The sequence below is a fragment of the Eumetopias jubatus genome, unplaced genomic scaffold, assembly GCF_037043125.1.
Source record: "Eumetopias jubatus isolate StellerSeaLion01/CBP00866 unplaced genomic scaffold, mEumJub1_p1.0 scaffold_10, whole genome shotgun sequence".
NCBI classification, from domain to species: Eukaryota; Metazoa; Chordata; class Mammalia; order Carnivora; family Otariidae; genus Eumetopias; species Eumetopias jubatus.
The window spans coordinates 16,837,890-16,860,471 of NW_028274816.1; the positions used below are offsets into that span (position 1 = coordinate 16,837,890).

The window sequence follows — 22,582 nt, forward strand, 5'->3', positions numbered from 1 at the left end:
CTTGTTGGGTAATGAAGTGTAGGCTGGCATTATTCAAGGCTTGCCTTAAGGCTCTCAGAAGGGAAGAGAAATAAAGTTTCTTAGATCAGAAGCCTGGCTCCTTGGGGAAGGAGAGGGGACTCAGGGCTCCCCTCCGCTAGCACCTTTCTCATGGTTTCTGACTCTTAAGATTGATTAGTATTTTATGGGAATCCCTCCCACTGAACACAGTCAATGGGCCACAATTTTCATACAAGGAGAGCACAGTTCTTCTTGCCCTTTACATCTCAGCTTCAGTCACTGAGGAAAGCAGGACTTGAGAAAATCCAGAAAGCCATAGTACATGTACGTCTGTCTGCCTGAGACTTTTAACAAAGAGCTGAGTGGGGTATAGCAAAGCAAAAATCCTTTTCACTCATCAGTTAATAGTGCCCATTTGGAGTCAGAACTCAGCAGGGTACTCTCCAGTGGTATTAATACATTATTTCCTTTACTCATTCATTAAGTTAGCGAGTATTTATTGGGAGCACCAAGTACTATGCTAGGCTTCCAGGATAAAACAGTGATCAATAATAAAACAGTAATAAAATGTTTTATGGGAACAAGGACTTATTTCTTCCTTTCAAAATGTATTCTCAAAGCCATAAGCAAATAAGTGGTTATTTATAAGCTTAACCAGTCATTTGAAGGAAAAGAGCATGGATCTGTGAGACCTTACAACAAAGAAACCTGACCCAGTTTGGTTATCAGGAAATAGTAATAATAATAGCTAATGCTTATATTAACAGTTACATAGAAGCTCTTGTAGCATTTTAAGAACACTAATAGGTTTATTATATTACAAATTGCTATTGCGGCTGAAATTGTAAAAAACCCCACAGTTAACCAGTTGACAGCTATCAGAAATACTGTGTCTAATCTTTTCTCCCAAATAGGTAAGGTTTTAGAGCAAAGAATTTGGACTCACATGTAGTAAACTGAGGATTCTGGAAGAAAGGGGAGTACATATGTGTAGGCTGTAGATCATTATCACTTCTTGGTCATACATACTGAGATTCAGCATCCTGGCATGAATTACATTTTAAGAGAGGAAAAAAATGGCCATATTTCCAACTCCTCCCATTAAGAGTTGACATTTATTCCTCCACTCCTTGAACCTCTTGTTTTTTTAACATAAAGTTTTGTATTTATTTTGGGGGGATGGGGGAGGAGCAGAGCCAGATGGAGAGAGAGAATCTGAAGCTGGCTCCATGCCCAGTGCAAGCTCGATTCCACAACTCTGAGATCATGACCTGAGCCAAAATCAAGAGTCAGACGCTTAACTGACTGAGCCACCCAGGCGCCCCACCCCTTCAACTTCTTTTCTTGGTTATATGACTTGTTTTGGCCAATGAGGTAATCACAAACGTGATGCAAACAGAGACTTGAAAAGTGCTTCCTCACCAGTCTTCTGCTGTTACTTGGAATACTGAGCACATTACTGGAGAAGCTGAGCTAGCCTACAAGAGGATGAGAGACACGTGGAGCGGAGAACAGCTGTGCCCACTATGGCACCTGGTCTAAGCAGCCTGCTATGCACATGTAAGGTCAACGCAGACCATCTACCCTCAGACAAGCCACAAGATTAGCAAAGCCAGTTCAAACCAAAAGAACTGCCCAGATGCCCCCACAGAACCAGGAGACATGCATGTTTATTATTCTAAGTTTAGACATGGTTTATTATGCCACAGAGATCAACCAGTTCAAGTCACAGTGTTCCGGGGACCACTTTGGTTCCCTTTCTCCGTAAGTCCAAGTGGCTGGGAAAAATAGGGGGGAGATGAGTGACCAATAGAATGTCTAGCAATACGACAAAGGAGATAAGGGATGTGAGAGGGGGTAAGCACCAGCTTTAGTCTGCAGGAGGTGAGAGAAAAGAAGGGACAAGGAAGGGAAAAGCCTGAGAGAGAGAAGACAATGCTATTGAGTACTCACTATAGACCGGGCTCTATCTGGCGTCCTTTATCTGTATTAGCTCAATTAACTCTCATAACAAACTTCATATACAGCAACTGAGGCTTAAAAAGATTATGTAACTTACTCAAGTCACACTTGAAGCATACATTAAACCCAGTATTTTGACTGTCACAATTTGACTCAAAGTTTACGCTTTTTAACTAATAACCACTACTACTTGCTGTGAAAGTGGTAACAGAAATGCCCATGACCTGGGTTTCAGGTTAGAGCTAGGGAGCTTTTCAAGTTGAGAACCTGGCCAGGACACTTAGGGCTGACCGAGGAAAGACACTTCTATCCAGTGCATATCATGTGGAAAATTATATTCCCCAAATAATCCCAAGATGATACTTCCAGAACAAACTCACAATTTGCTAGATCCTCAGACTGAAGTGAGGTGGTTCTGCTCATGATGAGCAGACCCCTTTTGGGTACATCCTCTTTAATCATATAGTAAGGATAAAAGTAATGTTTGCTTTATCATTATAATAATCAATATTGCATTGCCATTATTATCAACACAACAGCATACCAACCAGTCTTAAAGGTCAACTTGCTTTAGGTTTATTCACTCCTTGCTTGCTGACCTAAACCCCATAGTTTGTAACAAAACTAACCTGCTTCCCTTGAGATCCTGCAGACCGCAGGCCATGAGGAACAAAGGACCACACGTTCCAGAAGATAAGGCCTGACAGCACACGAAAACAGCAACCACAGACTGGCCTACTCCACACACCCTGGAATTTTAATTGCTGGTACAGGGGGAGGAGTCTGGACTGCCTTATCAGGACACGCCTGTTGGTTGCAGGGGCATTCTTAACTGAGAATCACCTGGGAGCCTTGATTACTGGCAGAGTGGCAGAATCTGGAAGGCTTGCAAGGACAAATGATTAACTGCTGAGCACCAGCTTCTCCTGCACGTGGCTCCCCCTCACCATATCCCGTGTCTTCCACTTTAAAAGCCTCCTGCTTCGGGGCCACCTGGGTGGCTCAGTTGGTTGACAGTCTCTTGGTTTAGGCTCAGGTCATGATCTCATGGTGGTGAGATTGAGCCCTAGGTCGGCTCTGCCCTCAGCGTGGAGTGGGCAGAGAATTTCCCTCCCCTTCTTCCCGTCCCCCTCCTTCCCGCCACCTCTCTCTCTCTCTCTCAAATAAACAAAATCTCTAAAAAACCTCCCACTTTGGGGTGCCTGGGTGGTTTAGTGGGTTAAGCATCTGACTTCAGCTCCCGTCATGATCCCAAGGTCCTGGGATCCAGCCTGTGTTGGGCTTCCTCCTCAGCAGGGAGTCTGCTTCCCCCTCTCCCTTTGCCCCCTCTTCCCCCGCTTGGGTTCTCTCTCATGCTCTGTCTTAAAGAAATACAATCTTAAAAAAAAAAAATCAAAACCCTCCTGCTTCACCTGGACTGGGATGATGTTCTTTAGAACATTAGCCTGCCATCTTTCCATTCTCTGTCTTTATTTTTAAAGATTTATTTATTTATTTGAGAGACAGAGTGTGTGCGCACAAGCCAGAGAGAGAGAGAATTTCAAGCAGACTCCACGCTGAGCGTGGAGCCCAACACAGGACTTGATCTCACAACCCTGAGATCATGACCTGAGCCAAAATCAAGAGGCAGATGCTTAATCAACTGAGCCACCCAGGAACTCTCTCAAGTTTGCCTTTAAAGCAGCAAACAGCTGAACCTGAATTCAGAACCCGTCATGTGTCCATTAACAATTTTACACTGATAAATCAATCTACTACTATCTGATCTTTATAATCATGCATATATCTGTATCTAGGGCCTTCCCCGTCTCCTCCCCCCCACCTTATCTGCTACCCTCAAAGCTGCAAATGACCATTTGCCGCCACCTGTACCTGAGAAGCTTGAATTGCTATTTGCTGCTTACCTCCTTTCTATCCTTTGTCTACAGTTAGAGTTATTGTTGAGGCTCTGGGGTGGGTCGTTTATAGAGAGACCAGGACAAGACAGGGACAGAAACCTCCCACCTTCTGTTTTTTTCTAAGTTATGACTAAGGGGCTGTTAGTCATAGTGACATCCTAAAGAAGATCTTGGTTAAAACCCGTGGTTTCCTAAGTAGATGAGAACAAAAGAGGGGAAGAGATGAAAAAGATGGAGAGGTTGTGGGAAGATATTGATAGACAGGTTGCAGAACACAGAGGAATTAAGGGGAAATTCCCAAGTCAGTATGCAAAGCACTGGAGTAGCAATATAGGATGTGGGCTACAGTGGTTAAAATAAAGCAGATGTGGGCTACCATGCAATGATATTCATTTGGAGCGTGCATCAGCATCTTCTGGAACATAGAATGATGCTGATTCCAATCCTTTCCTATGGAGAACTGTGAACTGGATGCTGACCCCTTTTCCAGGAACCTATAGCTTCCCCTTGACTTTCACATATTTTATTTCCCACATCCCTTCATTATCATCCTTGCTGTTAACAATACTGATCTCCCACCTTACAGCACTTGTATGCTTGTCTGAGGTAGGAGCCTATAGTCTCAGAGTGTCATATTGCTATGGCCTGTCTGATATCTGGGAACCCCTTACCCACCCCTGCACCTGAATTTCACTGTTCACCTCAGGCTCCCAGCACCCTTTCCCGTCTATGAGAGTTATTAACTGGACAATGGTGTTCCATCATCTGCTTCCATTCAGTCCTACACTAGGGAATGGCATTGATCTTAATGAAACTTTAGCCTCTATTATGCCACATGCAATAGAGAAAGAGATTAAATATTTTGAAAAGGATCTTGATACAAAATTCGAAGTCTTTAGTCCAAGCAGGCTCTCCAAAAATGTGCCTGCTTCATCGTGAGGGCCTTTTCTTAACCACCGGGCAGTCTACCGTGCCTGAACCAAGGACAAGAGGAAGGTCAGTGAACAAACCCATCCTATTGGTTGTGCAATGAAGAAACACAGCTGCACCTCACGGTCACACACAGACCATGATTACCAGTTTTGTTGTTGGGAGGAGATGGAGTAACATACCATATAAGCGAAATAAATAATTTTAAACTGAGCTGTGATTCAAAGCCCAGGATTAAGGCTGCCTTAACCATAATAATTTATCAATTTCTAGAGGTTATAGATGGACTTTGAGCTAAGAGGTGTAGTACTAACACTTTCAATTCTCACTACGCCCAAGATTTTACAGAATAATTATGATTCCCATTCCACAGATGAGATAACTGAGAGCGAATGAGGAGAAATAATTTGCCAGAGGTTATATGGCCAACGGACATGGCCAACTCCAGGACTCAAGATTTCTCTGAACGATGAGCTATAAAGATAGATTTTTTCCGAATTATCCTGGGTTGGACAAAGCAATTATTCTGGCAACTGGGCCCTACTCCAGGAAAAAAAACATTTCTTAAGTGCTATCAAACTAGTGTTTTCCCAGGGAGATTTAGCCATCATTAGTGAAAAGCTTCATTTGCAATATTGTGTGCAGTCCACTGTAGTGGGCCAGAGCAGTGCATTATCACTAACTCAAAGAGATTAATTTAATGGGCAATTATATGCTTCCTGCTTTAAAATACCTTCAGGTAACCAAGAGTAGTGCTTTCCCTCCGTGTCAGCTCCCAGGCACACGGGGTCAGCGGGGTCAGCGGGTTTCCCCACTTACCACCTCACATCACCAGTTTCTCTGCTCTAAAATTGGCATTCAATGCCTCTAAAAAGCCCCTGCAGAGACTATTCAAAGCAAGTGGATTCCCACACTGTTCCCCAATGTCCTTTATGTCCCCTACAGCTGTGTTAATCACGCTGCTCTGGTAGGTAGGTCTTAGCACCCTTTTCAACCTAGAGGAACCCTATGCATTGTCTGATGGGCCTTAGGCTACATCACAGCTCAGGGAGATATCACCTGATCACCGCAGGAATGACAACAAATAAAGATAAAAGCAAACAAAAGAACACCTCGGCTTTCTCTGTCTTCCTTCAAGGCACTGTTAGATATTTCGGTACCTCTGATGGGGGAGGGGTGGAGAAGACGTGGGAAAGCTCAGTTAAGTGGGTTCCTGAACTGCCACCTTGAGTTTCTGACTCAGCAGCTCCTGGCCTGATGCCAGGGCTCTTCCGTGGAGGTGATTCGGGTCAGCTGCGAAAGATACGTTCTCTGTGATCTTCACCGAAAAATGCTGTCCCCTAAAATGTACTATTGTGTGCCCTCTATTCTCTGTTCCTCAGTTTCCTGATCTCTAAAATAGTTAAAGAATCCCAGTCTGAACAGTCCCAGAGCTCTGCTTTGGGCATTAGGCTATACTCCTACCCTTGCTAGAGATGCTAGAACAGCAGTGGCTGATGGGGTGTGTGCCTGTTCTTCCTCCACTGCACCCCTGTCCGGGAAACCAACCTTCTGCTTTGCACAAAGAAACTACTTCATTCACTCACTTCAGCAAATGATGTGGCAGCATTGGAAGCTCAATTTAAGCAGGAGTTTGAAAGGAAAGAGGATATAAGAGAGGTGTCTTCCATTAAAGAGAACATGTAATCTGCAGTTGAATGGCATGCATACCAATCTTGCCCCTTCACCTAACCCTTGCTCTCTGTGAAACCTTGGCCAAGTTATTTAACTGTGTTTTCATGTCTGAAAAAGGCATACTGTTGACTCTTAAACAATGTGCAGGGTTAGGGGCGCCAACAATCCCCCCAACTCGGCACGGCTGAAAATCCACTTTCGACTGTCCAAAAGCTTAACTATTAATAGTCTACTGTTGGGCGCCTGGGTGGCTCAGTTGGTTGGGCGACTGCCTTCGGCTCAGGTCATGATCCTGGAGTCCCGGAATCGAGTCCCACATCGGGCTTCCTGCTCGGCAGCGAGTCTGCTTCTCCCTCTGACCCTCTTCCTTCTCATGCTTTCTATCTCTCATTCTCTCTCTCTCTCGAATAAATAAATAAAATCTTTAAAAAAAAAAGTCTCCTGTTGACCAGAAGTCTTACAGATGACATCAATAGTTTTTTAACATGCATTCTGTATATTACATGTATTATATACCACAGTCTTACTATAAAGCTAGAGAACATGTTATTAAGAAAATCAGAAGAGAAAATACATTTACAGTACTGTAAATATATTTACTGAAAAAAATCTGCATATAAGTGGACCCATGCCGTACAAACCTGTGTTGTTCAAGAGTCAATTATATTAATAGTCCCTAATTTCTCAGAGTGTTGCAAGAATTTAAGGCATCGTAGGGCTTACATAATACTTTTTTGGTGTTTAATTGTCAGCTAAATTTACCTTAAACTTTCACCACCATGGTAAACAATAGCAGCCCCGCACTACAGTTGCAGAGGATGGGACAGCAGAGATGCGCTCTACAAGCCTAATCTCTTGTTAGCACGTGGACATCTAACTGCCAGCTCATGTAATGCTATGTGCCTGTGGACTGTGATGGCGAGCTAGATCCATTACCACTGCAGTACTTGTGTAATACACACAGTGACGCATCTCAGCCTTGGTTAAGTGAATCTGACACAAGAGGATAAAGGACAACATCTCCACTCTCATTAAGAGATAACAGATCGACTTCCCTAAGATCCGTTTTTTTTAGCTTAATTTCATCTGTTTAAATCTTTGTCTGATGAGATGGCATTCTGAGAATAATTTTAAATTGTTCTCTCTGGAATGAATATTTCTTTGTCTTTATTAGAACCTCCCCCCCCCACCCCCATAGGGTTCTGTTGTCCTGGGTGGTTTTAAATCTTCGACTTATCCAAATACAATAAATCTCCCTTTAATATTTTTATTTTCCCCAAGACATGGTCTCTGGCTTTGGAAGATAAACATTACAGGATGAGCTAAATAATAAAACCAAGTCAAACATGTTTCTAAACCATTTTCATGTAATTCCAATTTTTCTTAAGTTCTCTGTGAACTTATTTCTACTTCCTTTTATGATTTAGAAAAAAAAATGGCTTAATTGTACTTCTAAAGTTCCTAAATTTATGCCCACCTCAGCTTATATTTTACAGCTAAAAATTAAAATTCTTTTATATACTTTCTTTCTTGCTCGTGCTAAGAAGGTTACAGGCAAACATTCCAAGAAAAGCAGACTGATATCTAAGTTTACAATTCCACATTTCTTTGAGATGTCTGACCTCCTGAATTAAACTTCCTTATTGGCCAAAATATGCCTATGTAGTTTGTTTAGTTTTCAACTAATTAATTAAATAATTAAAAGGGAGTGGTAACTCTCATTGTTTCAACAGAGTTATGTAAGTTTGGGTTTATATATTTTAAACTCTAAGAGGTTCACAGACAAGCCAATGATCTTTATGTGGGTAGAGCCATTCTGTATTTATTGCCAACGTGGAACCAGCTGTAAAGCTGAATCTCGGACATATTTGAGTGATTTAGCTCAAGTCATTAAGAAAATTTTATCTGGTCTACATTTTGATATATTTTTATAATTTGATTACACTGTGTTTATTAATAATAATAATCTCTACCACTTTAAAAATGATCTTACCTAATGATTTTACCGGTACACATAAAGGCTTGTTTTTTTCATGTGCATCATGATCCATTCTTTAAATATAATCCAATGTTCATGGAAAGAGTTCTGTCGTCATACTTTTCCACACCAACAACACAGAACTGCCTGTAATTCCCAACATGCATCACCTACTTCCTTACCCCTCTGTCTTTCTTACGCAGGTGCTTCCAGGAGCCACAAGAAGGAAAACTCCAAGAGGAAAAGGGATTTTGTCTCTTTTGCTCACTGCTATATCCCCAGTCACTGGAAGAGTGCTTGGCAGGTAGTACAGACTCAATAAATAATTATTGAGTGAATGAGCAAATGAATGTCTTCGCAGATTTGGGTTGGTACCCCGTCACCCTGTAGTTAACAGCTCATTACCTTGGAGCATCTGCTTTTGTCTGTCTTCTTACTTGTCTGTGATTCCTTGCAAATGAGTCTTTTGTTTCTGTATTGGCCCTGAAATGTTTCTTAACCACATGCTCTGCGTATGCTTTCATTTTTATTCCTTAGAATAGAGTACCATAGATCCTTATAATTAGGACCTCCTTGATGAATATTAAGTAAAGGCATCCATCTCATTAAAAAAAAGTGTCGTGGATTAAGGCTAACTCAACTAGGTTGTATTCAATATGAGGAGGTTCTTTAAAAAGTAATTACTGCCTACATACTTTAAAGAAAACTGTGATCCTTTATTTTTATAAAGCTCTAAAGCAATCTAATGTATACAGTTTTTTCTCAGAGGCTTAAGGCAATAATATGGCTTCAACATTGTAAATTATAAAAATTCCATGTCTGTACCTCTCTAGATGGGGTTAACCTTTCTAATAAACCAGTTACCAAGTGGTATAGTTTGCTCTATCCCTTACTGTTAACAAGGGTAAACTGCGACCAGAATAACACACTGGGGAAGAGAATACTACTCCTAAACTAGAAAAACACCAGAGTTTCCAAAGTTCATCCTCTCTCCAGAACCATCCATTTGGTAGGGTTGAAGTTACCTCTTAAACTCACTGTTGCATGTTCTCTGCTTGCATTCAAGGTTGCTATAAAAAAACAGATATTCTTCACTCTTTAAATCTTCACTTTTCTGCACAGTGTTTTTGTTTGTTTTGTTTGTTTTTTAATAAGGCTCCATGGAGGACATTTCCCCCATTATCTCAGAACAAGGAAAAGCTGTGCCCTTCCTAAAGGCATGGCTTATTCTTGTTTGTACAAACAAAATAATCGTGTGCTTCAGAGATGTTTGCCCTGTTCTCACATTAGCTGTGAAAACATAGAGCAGATTTTAGAGAGAGTACAGAGCAGATCTTAGGTCCCACATCCTATTATTGTCATGTACCCACTCTATATTGTGTGTACGCTGATGAATTTTTCTTAATGTTGATTTTTATTTCCTTATTCAGATTCCCAACTCCTTTAAGAATTTACTATCTCCCGGGGCGCCTGGGTGGCTCAGTCGTTACGCGTCTGCCTTTGGCTCAGGTCATGATCCCAGGGTCCTGGGATCGAGCCCCGCATCGGGCTCCCCACTCAGCGGGAGGCCTGCTTCTCCCTCTCCCGCTCCCCCTGCTTGTGTTTCCTCTCTCGCTGTGTCTCTCTCTGTCAAATAAATAAAATCTTAAAAAAAAAAAAAAGAGAGAGAGAATTTACTATCTCGCTTGAATCTGTGTCAACTGTAAAGGCCTTATGAGGTCCTTTACAGAAAGAAGGACATCAGATAATATGCAAAATGTATTTTGTTTGGAAATAAAATGAATATTAGGGTCCTTTGGCATGTTTTTGTATAATAAAAAATTGGTGAGGCAGAGTGCAAATTTTGAAAGATGGTGTAGTACTAAATTCCACCATATAGCCACTGGTTTAGACTTACTAGCAGTGCCATTACATGCAATCAAAGAAGCTGTGCTCACTGAAAATTGACTGAAAGGCTACCATATGTTATTTTAACAATCCTGCAATATCCTCTAAAATTTTTTTTTAAAAAAGCTTATATCTTCACATTTAATTTACAAAAACGATATTAGTTACAGTCTTCGTCTATGGTTACTGTGTAAACTATATTAAACTCTAAAAACAAAACAAAAAATCATCTATAATTTCATCTCTCCAAAATAATATGTATGGATAGTATGAAGTTTCCTTCTATATTTTCTGTCTGCATATGTGAATATGATGGATGTGGTCTAAATATGTGAACAGCAGTTTCTATATTGTATATACGTTTGGTCCATTTATTTAAATTGTAGTGTATAATTCCTGAGTACTAGTTTTTTTACCTACCCTTTCCTACTAAAATTTTCCCATTTTATTTTTTCTTTTTTTAAAATTTTTTGTTACGTTAATCACCATACATTACATCATCAGTTTTTGATGTAGGGTTCCATGATTCATTGTTTGTGTGTAACACCCAGTGCTCCATGCAGAACGTGCCCTCTTTAATACCCATCATTCGGCTAACCCATCCTCCCACCCCCCTCCCCTCTAGAACCCTCAGTTTGTTTTTCAGAGTCCATCAGCTCTCATGATTCGTCTCCCCCTCCGATTTCCCCCCCCTTCATTCTTCCCCTCCTATCCTCTTCTTTTTTTTCTTAACATATATTGCATTGTTTCAGAAGTACAGATCTGTGATTCATCAGTCTTGCACAATTCACAGCGCTCACCATAGCACACACCCTCCCCAATGTTTATCACCCAGCCACCCCATCCCTCCCACCCGCCCTCCACTCTAGCAACCCTCAGTTCGTTTCCTGAGATTAAGAATTCCTCATATCAGTGAGGTCATATGATACATGTCTTTCTCTGATTGACTTATTTCGCTCACATAACACCCTCCAGTTCCATCCACATCGTTGCAAATGGCAGTATCTCATTCCTTTTGATGGCTGCATAATATTCCATTGTGTATATATACCACATCTTCTTTATCCATTCATCTGTCGAGCTTTCCCCATATTTTAATATGCAAAACATTATTTTTAATGGCTGAATAATGGATATATGATATAAGGGTATTTGGATATAAGAATGTTTCCTTCCTACATATATTGCAACCTTTGGTATTTTACCAGTGGGCAAGTTATTTCTTACTGAGATAACTGATTCAAAGACTCCTTGGGAACAATAAAGTAAGTTCCAATGCCAAAATATCTGATGGAAACAGGGATCACATTAACCATATGATCCCTGGGCATAAATTGAACCCAATCACACAAGGAAGAAATTAAACCCAGGCACTTACTAATTTCAGTAGCAATGATTGTTATGTTGTGCCATACACTTAATTCTCTGTCAAGTGGTGTTGCCAGCGTTATCTTTCCATCATCTGCATTAATGTTGAATTGTCTCTCCAGGTCAGTGTGCCGGTCGATGGAAAACCTACAAAACAGATACATCTGTAATCTACTTCAATGTTTATATGATCCATATATTCCACAGCAGACCTTTAGTAATCCTTGGAGTCATAGTTGGGAAGTCAAATGGATTGGGAAACTCAGTGGCATCATAATTTGTAAAATAAAATGACTGAACGAGGCACAAGAAACTTAATAATTATTGTCCAAGGAGTAATTAGCTACATATGCAACATGGAGGTCATAAACTGCCATCGGTTTCAATAGGTAGCATCTTCAAAAACGGATGCTGATGAAGAGTTAATTGGACAATCCATCACATTTATTGGACAGCTTATGATAATTAGCAGTTGCCACAAAATATCACATAAAACAATAAACTCAAACCCAAAGCAGGATGGTGCTAGGCAAAATGTTACTTATGGCAGTTCAAAGGAAATGTGTGTTTATGTTAAACACATATTTGACTAGACAACATGTATGTGTTTTTATTGTTGCTGCCGCTTTGTTTTCATGTTAAGTACATATTTGGGATTCCTATTAGTTTATGTCCATAGAAATAAGATGGTTGCTGATTCTCTAGTAATAATTTTTTTTAAAAGTCGGAATGGATATTTTAGCAGCTTTACAACACTAGAGTCTATGAAATTAACAATTTTACATGCACAGATTAGTTGTTCCTCTTTTGAGAAAACTCTTTTAGATAAGACATCATTAAGGTATCTTGTATCTAGAACCAACTGCATGTCAGGAACACTAGGCATCAAGATAATACAGTAATTATTTTTTTCGTAACATTTATTGCTATTCTCTTTATACATCAAGATCCGTGTTTTGGTTATGGAATGTTGAATCCAATAAGGTAAGTGTCTTAAGGAACCCAAGGCATAATTAGAAAAATCGGCCCGTTAGGTAAGTAGTGAAATACACTAAAACAGGATAGAATGGAAAAAGGGACCATTTATAAGAAACAGGATAGAATGGAAACAGGGACCATTTATCATTTATCATTTACCATTTATCATTTATCATTTCCTACTTGGAAGGTGGTAGAGAAGGCCCCTTTCTTAACAGTTTATAAATAGCAGAAAACTAGAAAAACATTTGGGCATCATTTAAATCTCCTAACTCTAACAGAGGCGGAGATATTTTTCTCATTTTTTAAAGTTCCAGCTGATGACAGACTTTATGGGGTGAGTCATGAGAATTTATAAAATAGGCTATAAATACAGCCCTTTAGTAAGATCGCAGGTAAGAATGTGATAATATTACGAGATTACACAATGGGAGGAACTTGATGGGGGACAAATGACTTTGTTGAAATTCAGTTTAAAGTCTACCTCAACTATTTCAAGAAGCCCCCTGCTGCCTGTGTGGACATTTCAGACATTTTATTGCCTAGCAGACTTTATGATAAAGGCTCCCAAGAATTGCTAAACATCTCAGAAATCCTGACTCAGCATCGTCAACAAGCATGCACTCAACACCAAATGTGGACCAAGCACAGTGCTAGATGCCTCTTCCTTCTTCCGTTCTCTTCTCTTTGGTTTCTTATGGAATGAAGAAAAGAAAAACGAAACCCTTAGAGGACATTTTAAGTAACCTAACTAGTACATACCAGAACCGAAATGAATATTTATCTTTGATTCCCTCTGAAGTCTATGTGTACACCAGCTAGCTACAGGAAGGGCTGACCTTATTCACATATAAAACTGCTTGGGTAGCTGAGTCAGTTAAGTGTCTGCCTTCAGCTCAGGTCATGATCCCAGAGTCCTGGGATCGAGCCCCCCATCATCGGGCTCCCTGCTCAGCAGGGAGTCTGCTTGTCCCTCTGCCCCCCTCCTGCTTGTGTGTTCTCTCACTCACTCTCTCTTTCAAATAATAAAAAAAAATCTTTAAAAAAAATAGGGATGATATTAGTATTGGATAATAAGACTGTTGTGAGGACTGGATGAGATGGTAAATATGGCATGCTTTGTCAACACGTGTGTGTGCAGACCACTAAGTATCAGGGATCAAGGGCTCTCACATCATTTGTGTGATAGTGACATCATTGAATGCCTCCTGTGTACTCAATTTTCTGAACTCAAAATTGTGATTATTTTTCTTATTTTAGTATACAACTGACTTCAACATCTTAGAGATGCCTATATTATATATACATATGTACAATGCCTTAATATATATTATATATGTATTTATTATATATGTATTATATATAATTTCATATAGTGAAATAGATCTAAGGAAATATGATTTATTAAATAAGATAAGGAATTAGACCTCTCCAGAAAGCCAGGGAATAAGAAGCCTCCATCTCCCAACATCTTTATAGACCTCCTGATAAGTTTTTTAAATAAAGATTTTATTTATTTGTTTGTTTATTTGAGAGAAAGAGAGAGAAAGCATGAGCAGGGAGAGGGTGAGGAGCAGAGGGAGAGGGAGAAGCAGAGTCTCCATTGAGCAGGGACCCCAATGCAGGGCTTGATCCCAGGACCCTGGGATCATGACCTGAACCAAAGGCAGACACTTAGGCGACTGAGCCACCCAGGTGCCCCAAGACCTCCTGATGAGTTTTTAATCCACCTTTATTTTCCAGCAAACTCTTTTCTGCTCTGTTGCTTAAGGGCATGGCATGGGTTTCTAGCTGTTTATTCTTTGGCTCCACACGCATTCATAATCTCATCATAAAGAACATGGGTCCTAGTGTGACTGCCTGAGTTCATGCCCTAACCTCATCACTTACATAGGTGTGATTTAGTCATGCTTAGTCTATCTGTGCCTTTGTTACTTAATCTGTAAAATGGAAATTATAATAGGTTTTGTGACACTCTAATGAGGTAAAGCATATAAAGCACTTATTATAGGGCCTGACACGTAATAAGTGCTTAATAAATCTATATTTAAAAATCTGTAATGTTATCATTATTATCTGGACATGAGAATACATTTTTCCTTGGTTCTCTTGTCCCTCAACAAGTACATCTGGGTTCTCATATCAGTAGAAGCAAACACATAGAAGATCCCAGCTTAAGTGATTAAAAATAAAGCTGAGAAGGGGGAGCCATTGGGGGCATGATATCTGCACCTCTGGCACCATTATTTTAGGCGTTTATTTTTCCACCAACTTTTCTCTGTCTCATGAACTCACCATTGCAGGTTCAAAGATTTCCTGGACACATTCAATTGTGTATTAATATTGAATAACATATGATCCTTTTTTAACCATTGTTGAAATTAATTACATTTTAACAATTTTAAAATTTGTTACATAGCTAAAGATTACATTTAAAAACAAAACAAACCTGAAAGCACACCATGTTCAGGAATGTTCTCAGAAGATGCCTGCTCCACCCCACCTCCCCGCCACACGCACGCATTCCAGAGCCACACCACCACACCATCTCTAGTTGCAAAGATTCTGCTTGCTTTCCTCCAGTCCTCTAAGCTTCCCTCATATTCTCCCCTCTCCTCTCAGGCACTCATTCCACTGTGTGATATAGTAACATCAGCAGCGATAAAGGGCAACACTTAAAAAAGAAACTAATATAAGCTCTTTCCTTAAGTCCATTAACAGAAAATAATTGCAAAAAAAACTACAATGGGTTAAGAAAGCAAACCTGGAGTAACAACTGAAATTTTAGGATCCAGTATACTATGTAAATCTGCAGAACATCATCGTTTTGGCTAATACCTGGGAAGTAGATCCATAAGCCACTCTGTTTCCTGGGATTCTGTGTCTGTCGGAGTAGCAGCACATAAAGTGGAAGAAGCATAATCAGAGTAGGGTCTCACTGGTGGAATCTCATTGAAATTGTGTAACTATTCATAATCTCCATCTCCTCTCTAAACAGGAGAAGGTACCTTCTTCACAGAGTGGTGCTTTGCAGTAAGTGAGTTGATACATGACTCACATTAGACAAATAAATAAATGAGTAATCAAATAAATGGTGAGCCAATTCTTCAATCTATAAGAGATGCCTTCAAGCCCAGAGTTAACTGCAGACACAAATTTCTAGAAATGGAAATATACAAATAAGGACTATCATTCATATTCTTTAGCAGCCTTTGGAAAGGCAGAATTTCACACATGACACTAGAGAGATATCCCAGAACCCTCTGTAAGGTTTGTTGATACCAGTCTTTGCCTCTTTCAAAATATCTGCTACTCTGTGTACCTCCATGGAGCCCAGACTCTGAGCTGATGAAATGAAAGGCTGTTCTTTGTTTCATGGCCCACAGCTCATTCACAGGGAGCTTTCTGCACGTGGTCTGAGTCATTCCTCCCCTCAAGGATGACCCTTCCACTTTCTCTAGGTAAATATCTGCTGGGCTTTCATTCTTTTAGGACAAGGAGAAATTTTTTGATTCATTTATCATAGTATCACATTGGTTGGATTTGGCACTGCAGTTACTCAGTAAATGATTATAGGAAAGGAAAGATGTACAAATATTTATCAAGCATGGATTTTACTAAGTATGAAATAATGGTGCTAAAGAAATATAAGGAAAAAGAGTAACGGGGATAGGAAAAGAATAAAAAACCAAGAAAGAACTATTTTGGTTCATATTATATCTACTGAAAAATTCAATGCTTTCTAATTTATGTCTTAAAAGTTGCAGGATCCATACCTCTGGATTGAAGTCTCCATTCTAATTTCTTAAAAATGTGCATGTTTTGGATTCAAATTTTTGTTCCTTTGCAGAATTACTTAAAGTGTGTTAGACAAAAGATCTCATTTTGAGAAGAACAGAATACACTTTGGAGAGTCATCTTACTGCCAGAGTAAGAAGGAACTTCTTATTAACACAGTGGGAAGTGGCATGTGAGAAAATGGGCTCCTTGGGTCATGTTAACATCAATCCTAATGATGGAAGTTTTGGAAATATACACTCTCCGTCTGGTACAATAAGTATGTTTTAGAAGCCCTATTTAAACTTTCTCGTTTTATTCCAACAAATTCCCTGGTTTGCTTCAATACTACTGTTTCACTAACTTATAGGAGTATGTCTTAGAATTAAATGGTAAAAATTTCATCATCTTAACTTTTGAAATTAAGGCTACAGATGCAAGAAAATTCCTACCTAGACACATAGCACCTTGTATGGAGACTCATTTAACCTACAGTATTCCAACCATGAACACAAACTGATGTCACCAGTTTACCCAATTAAGAGTAGCGTGCAGAGTTCAGAAGTAAATATAAGAAGATACCATTGGTGCAGGGACTGAGAATAGATCAAAATGAGCCATGGATATCTCTGTATTGGGAAATAGCACCCAATTTCCATGGCGGCTCCCGTTGATATTAAATAACCATTTTTACCTGAGTAATAGGCTTCCTCAATTAACACAGCTCAACTATTTGTATTTCATGCCAACATTTGGCACAAAATCCCTGTGTGTGTGTTTTGTTGTCCATATTCAAATATTATTCATACATATTCATTCAAAGTATCTCCTACCTCCTCTTCCCGATCCCACCCCCAACACTGTGTACAAAGACCCTCTATCCCCTGTTCAGTTACTGGTTCTTGGTTTGTAACAATGTCAAGAACATTTTAAGGATTTTTAGAACTAAGTTCCCGAAGTCAGGGAAATTTTCACTGCCAGTGGCTTTGGTGCAACATGAGGAAACTGTCAGATAAACTGTGGAGTGTACCCAAACAGCTACACCAACTACTTTAACCATCAGATAAAGATGAACTAATAGGTTTCCTAAGAAAAAATTATCATGGACTATATTCTTCCCACTATAATATTTGTGAAACACCTGATGATGTTTGCAGGGAATGGCCCTTCCATTCCTAACTTCTCTGCTAAGCCAATTTATATAGCCAACCCTCAGTTTCTTCATCTAAAAACAAGAACAATACGATCACCTTCTTTTAAAGGTTAAGGTGACTCCCAAATTAGATAATGTGTTCTAAATTTCCTCATGGTTTTTATAAGTGGTTTTACACAGAGTCTTTATCATTATTTCTAGAAGACACCCTGCCAAATATATAGGTATTTTTAAACAACAACCAAATTTTCAAAGATTCTGGTGTTTGGTGTTCATATGGAGAGAGACATAATGTCATATTTTGACTTGCTGTTTCCACCTAAATAGTGAAGCAGATTCACCCAACACAGTCAATCTCAGGTACCTCTTACTTTATTTAGGATCAAATATAGAAATCTCAGATTTCAAATCTGTCAGTTTATATGAGCTTCCATTTTCGTAGCATGTGTTTTGTTTTGTAGTTTTTTCCATTTTTATCTTGGAAAAATAGAGACCTAAAGTCGCGTTCTCATGTGTAACTTTCTGCCATAGTACCAAAAGAACAACAACAAAAGAATTCTTTAGCATAAATCCCAGATAAAATTTGATTCATGATTAATTCTTCAGCATTTACATAGTATCTTTGGAGAAATTCTAATTTTCTTTGAGTCATCAAAATAATCATTCATAACTGAAAATTCTAAATATGATATGATAGCAAAAATATGGGGGAAAATAGAAGTTTTACACATTGTGAAGGGATTAAATGTAAAATTTTTATTATTTTTTTTAATTTCAATAAGGTTTTCGTGGTTGCTTCTTTTAGGCAAGTGAGATGCTAAACGTTTGAATAAAGACTCTCTTCTTGGACACATAGGCGTGACCTCATCGCTTACAATGAAAAGTGGCAAGCTCTGTAATGAAGTAATGCTCACAGTGCAGTGAGTAAGTCCAAGTTGTGCCTGGGAAAGGGTGAGGGGTGGTCAGAGATGACACCAAGATGTAGCATCTGTTTGGGGACAGGAAGAATAAGCAGGATTTTTCCAGGTAGAATATGTAGGGACAGCATCCTCAGCACAAAAAAATGCATGTAGAAAATCTTGAGAGTTTAAGTTGATTTAGGGAACCATAAAATTAAAGGACTAGACTAGTGTGGGGGGAGCTCAGGTCAGACAGAGGAGCATTCTGTCATTTCTTTCCCATCCTTCCCTTCCATATTGGCTCTTAGCTTTCTTCCTTCATTCACTCCTTATTGAGTATTTCTTATGTACAAGGCATTGTGTTAGGTGCCAAGACAGGTATGGCCTTGGGCTCATGTCACCGAGTCTATAGATGAAGAAAGACAATGAATGTAAGTAAGTCTTTTCAAAGCTTACAGTGATATATTCATGAAGAAAAAAAGAAAAGGGCTGAGATATATAAAATATTACAAATTATTCGTATCAAAAGCAGCAGCAAATATGAAAAGTGTGAGTTAGGAATATGTTTGCTGTGCTTACAGACCTTTACAAAGGATGGTGTTGTTGAAGTTCAAGATTCAACAGGGGAAGGACATCAGGGAATACATCATGAAGGACCTTGGAAACTGTGTGAAGGAATTTTTTTTTCACCTGTAGGAAATGGGGAGCCATCTGAAGAAATATAGCAGGAAAGTGATATAATCTAAACCGCAGCTGAATTTCATAGATCTTTCTGTGATACAGAAATATGCTCCGAGCCGTCCAATATGGTAACCACTTGCTACATGTAGCTGTTTAGCCTTTGAAATCTAGCTAGTGTAATGGAGCAATTCAAATTTGTGTTTTGTTTCATTTAAATTAATTTTATTCCAATTCAAAGAGGCTCACGTGACTAGTGTCTAATCTAACGGACGACAGAGCTCTAAACTGACTTAGAGATTAGTTTGGCAGCTGTGTGGATATCAAGGGGTTGGAGGCAGGCAAATGGGACTTGTGCAAGTATTCACATTAGAGATGATGCTGTTGGAGTTTAGAAAGTAAAATAAACAAGATGTGGTGATTATATGATGTGGGAAGTAAAGAAGATGGAGGAATATTGAAGAAACACCCTACAAAAGGCTCACAGCCTCTTCCTCTTCTTAGGGGAAATCTAAGAGTGAAGAACATCCTTTAATTCTCTTAAATATCTTTTGGGGGCTACCAATCATGCCAATAATGACTTGTCTCTATATGAAAGGATGTTCAAAGTTGATGAAGTTACATTAACAATAAAACAGAGAGAGCACGAAATTAAAAAAAAAAAAAGTACCTCATCATGTAGCTGTCTGGACCATAGGACCATCCCTGGGATTAAGATTTACTAATATATTTAATGTATTTATCGTGGCCTTTCTAATTTTCAGCTTCTCTGCTAAACCCTGTATATTAATTTCTTACTTAATTCTCCATATAAATGACCTGAGTAGTCCATATAAATTGTCCTGACTCTTAACATCTGTGGTTGCAAAATGCAGATAATACGCATTTTTCCCCAGTCATAAAGTTAGTGAGATACTAAGTGTCACATCCGGACCATAGTACCTGACACTGAATCTTAGACAGCAATGAGGACAGTGGTATTTGATTATAGATTTGTCCAATTTTGGTCAAATTGGTAAAAAAAAGAAAGAAGTGTTTATGGAAAACATGCACACCTACAGAATACTAAGAGTAGTGCATAACTACATCAAAGCAGGTATTTTTTTAATATCATAAAGTTATATATGCACTGAAAATTTCATTGGACATTTAGTAAATTTAGGCTCATTTAGTACATGCTAAGGACTTATGGGAAATGCTGGGAATTCACAGGTGCACAAGATGTGGCCTTTAACTCTTAAGGGCTGGAAAAGCATTTTAACTGAAATAGCTTGTTTACTATCTGATATACAATAGTACTAATATAAGCACACTATTCCAGTGTTCAAGCAGATGTAATTCTCTCTAAGGGGACAAAAGTATTTTCCACCAAAAATACTCATCCCTAAACCCAATGCCTGCCTACACGGTCTCAGTCTTATACATTTAAGCAAGTGCAAAGTCCAACATCATGTGCTTGATGTTTATAAATGTGATCCAGAGAGGCTTCCTCCTTCTCCAGTGAGCAGATCTCCCACACTTCACGACCCTCTGGGTCCTGCTCCCTTTCCATACCTGTTATTTTCAATTTCAGACCCCTGGCTTTGGAAGGACAGTTAGGTCTTTTGCTGTCTTCTGCACTATTAAATATATTTTCCATTACTGTGACCCTTCTTAAGGACTTTCATAAATCTTATTATCATTTATTGTGAAGCTACACACCTCAGCAGACCATCCCAAAACTTGATTTTGAATCCTGAGACCCATTTGGAAGGTACTTCAACTTGAACTGTTTCACTCCCCAGCAAACTGGCTCCAGACACAGAGAATAAAGCTAATAAACTTTTGATAGATGGAAGGAAATGGCATTTCTCCATTTTTAACATCTCTTCTAAAATATGCAATATTATGTTTTCCTCTGTAACACTAAGTCAAATCTGATTGTCCTTTATCAAAAGCAAGGTTGTATAATACCCTGTGTCAACTCAGAGTGTAGAAATATAAGGAGAAATAAAGGCTTGGTTGAAATGACTCCCATAAATATTTGAACATCAGATAAGGATGTCAATCTCCCTTTGTTGGGATGCAAAATAGAGGATTTATTTTGCCTTATGAGTATAACAATCTTAGATAACACTGCTCAGCCTACACAAGCATCTTGGTTTCTCTCGGATTATAAACATTACTATCAAATTTTGTTCCCTAGAGGAGACAAAGACTTCACCAATCAGAAAACAAAAAGAAAAACAAATAAACAGAGAAACTTAAACCCAAGATCAGCATTTTCCAATTTTTTTCTTGTCTCTTGATTATTAGGCTTTTTTTTTACTACTCTGGATCACCTGTTTAAAAATATTTTACAACATATTTTATAAACTCGGGCAGCTTCATAGTTTTGGATAACTACGGCCATACCACACTGAGAGCCTTTCAGCTACCAATCTGCCACTTCAGTGTCTGCATCTCAAAATGTAGAACAAATACCTATTTGCCTAAAGGAAGATACTGTAGTGTGGTGCTATAACATGGGTACAGGAGCTACTTGGCTAGCAGGATGAACTTAGTCAAATTACTTCCCTAATGAAGAGGCTCAGAGCTCTGATCCATGATTGACATGAAGATACGCTGTGCAGATCTTCCTTTGAGGAAGGATGCCTGAGCTGTGTGCGGAAGGGTCAGCAGACAGTCTTCCGCTTTCCACTCCCTAGAATCTCAGAGCCTATGCTCCAGAGTTTATCTGGAGATTAAGCAAGCAGAGGGATAAAGGCCCTTCTGGCATGAGGCAGGACTCCTCTGATGATCAACACTCCTTCCAGAGAGACCCAGTGGGTTGGGCCAAGGTTTTGCAGGGACTGTGATGCTGTTAGATTTCTCCCCCGGCATATTCTGCTTTTTGTCTCCTTCCATTCCTAACAAACATCCTGTACTTCAGACTCCCATCGACTCCCAAGGAAAACAACCTGTAACAACTTGTTTAATGCACATAGAATATGTGTAATTCATAGAATTAATGTAATGAAGTATAAATGAGATACATGTGAAGAGCACTATACTAAAATACTAAATAAGCATGAATGAAGATCCACAGATTATTTCCAGTATCACTCACTGAATATATCAACTCTCACTGGAGAATACATGTTAGAGATGGTTGAACATATTACAGCAAGTCTCTTCCAAGTGAATTTCTACTTCATGCCATCTTATATTTTCTAGATACAGAAATACTGCTACTCAGAGAATTTACCAACACCCCGAAATGCAGAGACCAGGGTTTGGCTCAGGCAGTCTCCGGCCTGAATTCTAAAAACCCAGTATTGTAGTCATTCATTACTGAGGTCTGGAGAATGGAGAAAAAAATGGGGTTCTGTAACAAACTCATGCAAGAAACAAGCAAATTCCTCACTCCAGGCAGGTAAGC

At 39.2% G+C, this 22,582-nt stretch overlaps 1 protein-coding gene across 1 annotated transcript in view; it reads right to left on the reverse strand.

The window, feature by feature from the left end:
• CDH8 (cadherin 8) overlaps positions 1 to 22,582 on the reverse strand; it is a 334,233-nt gene that overhangs the window by 120,312 nt on the left and 191,339 nt on the right. The window contains exon 7 of the mRNA XM_028095485.2: positions 11,708 to 11,844. Within this exon, the coding sequence (XP_027951286.2) occupies positions 11,708 to 11,844 (137 nt within the window). The remainder of the gene's footprint in view (positions 1 to 11,707; positions 11,845 to 22,582) is intronic.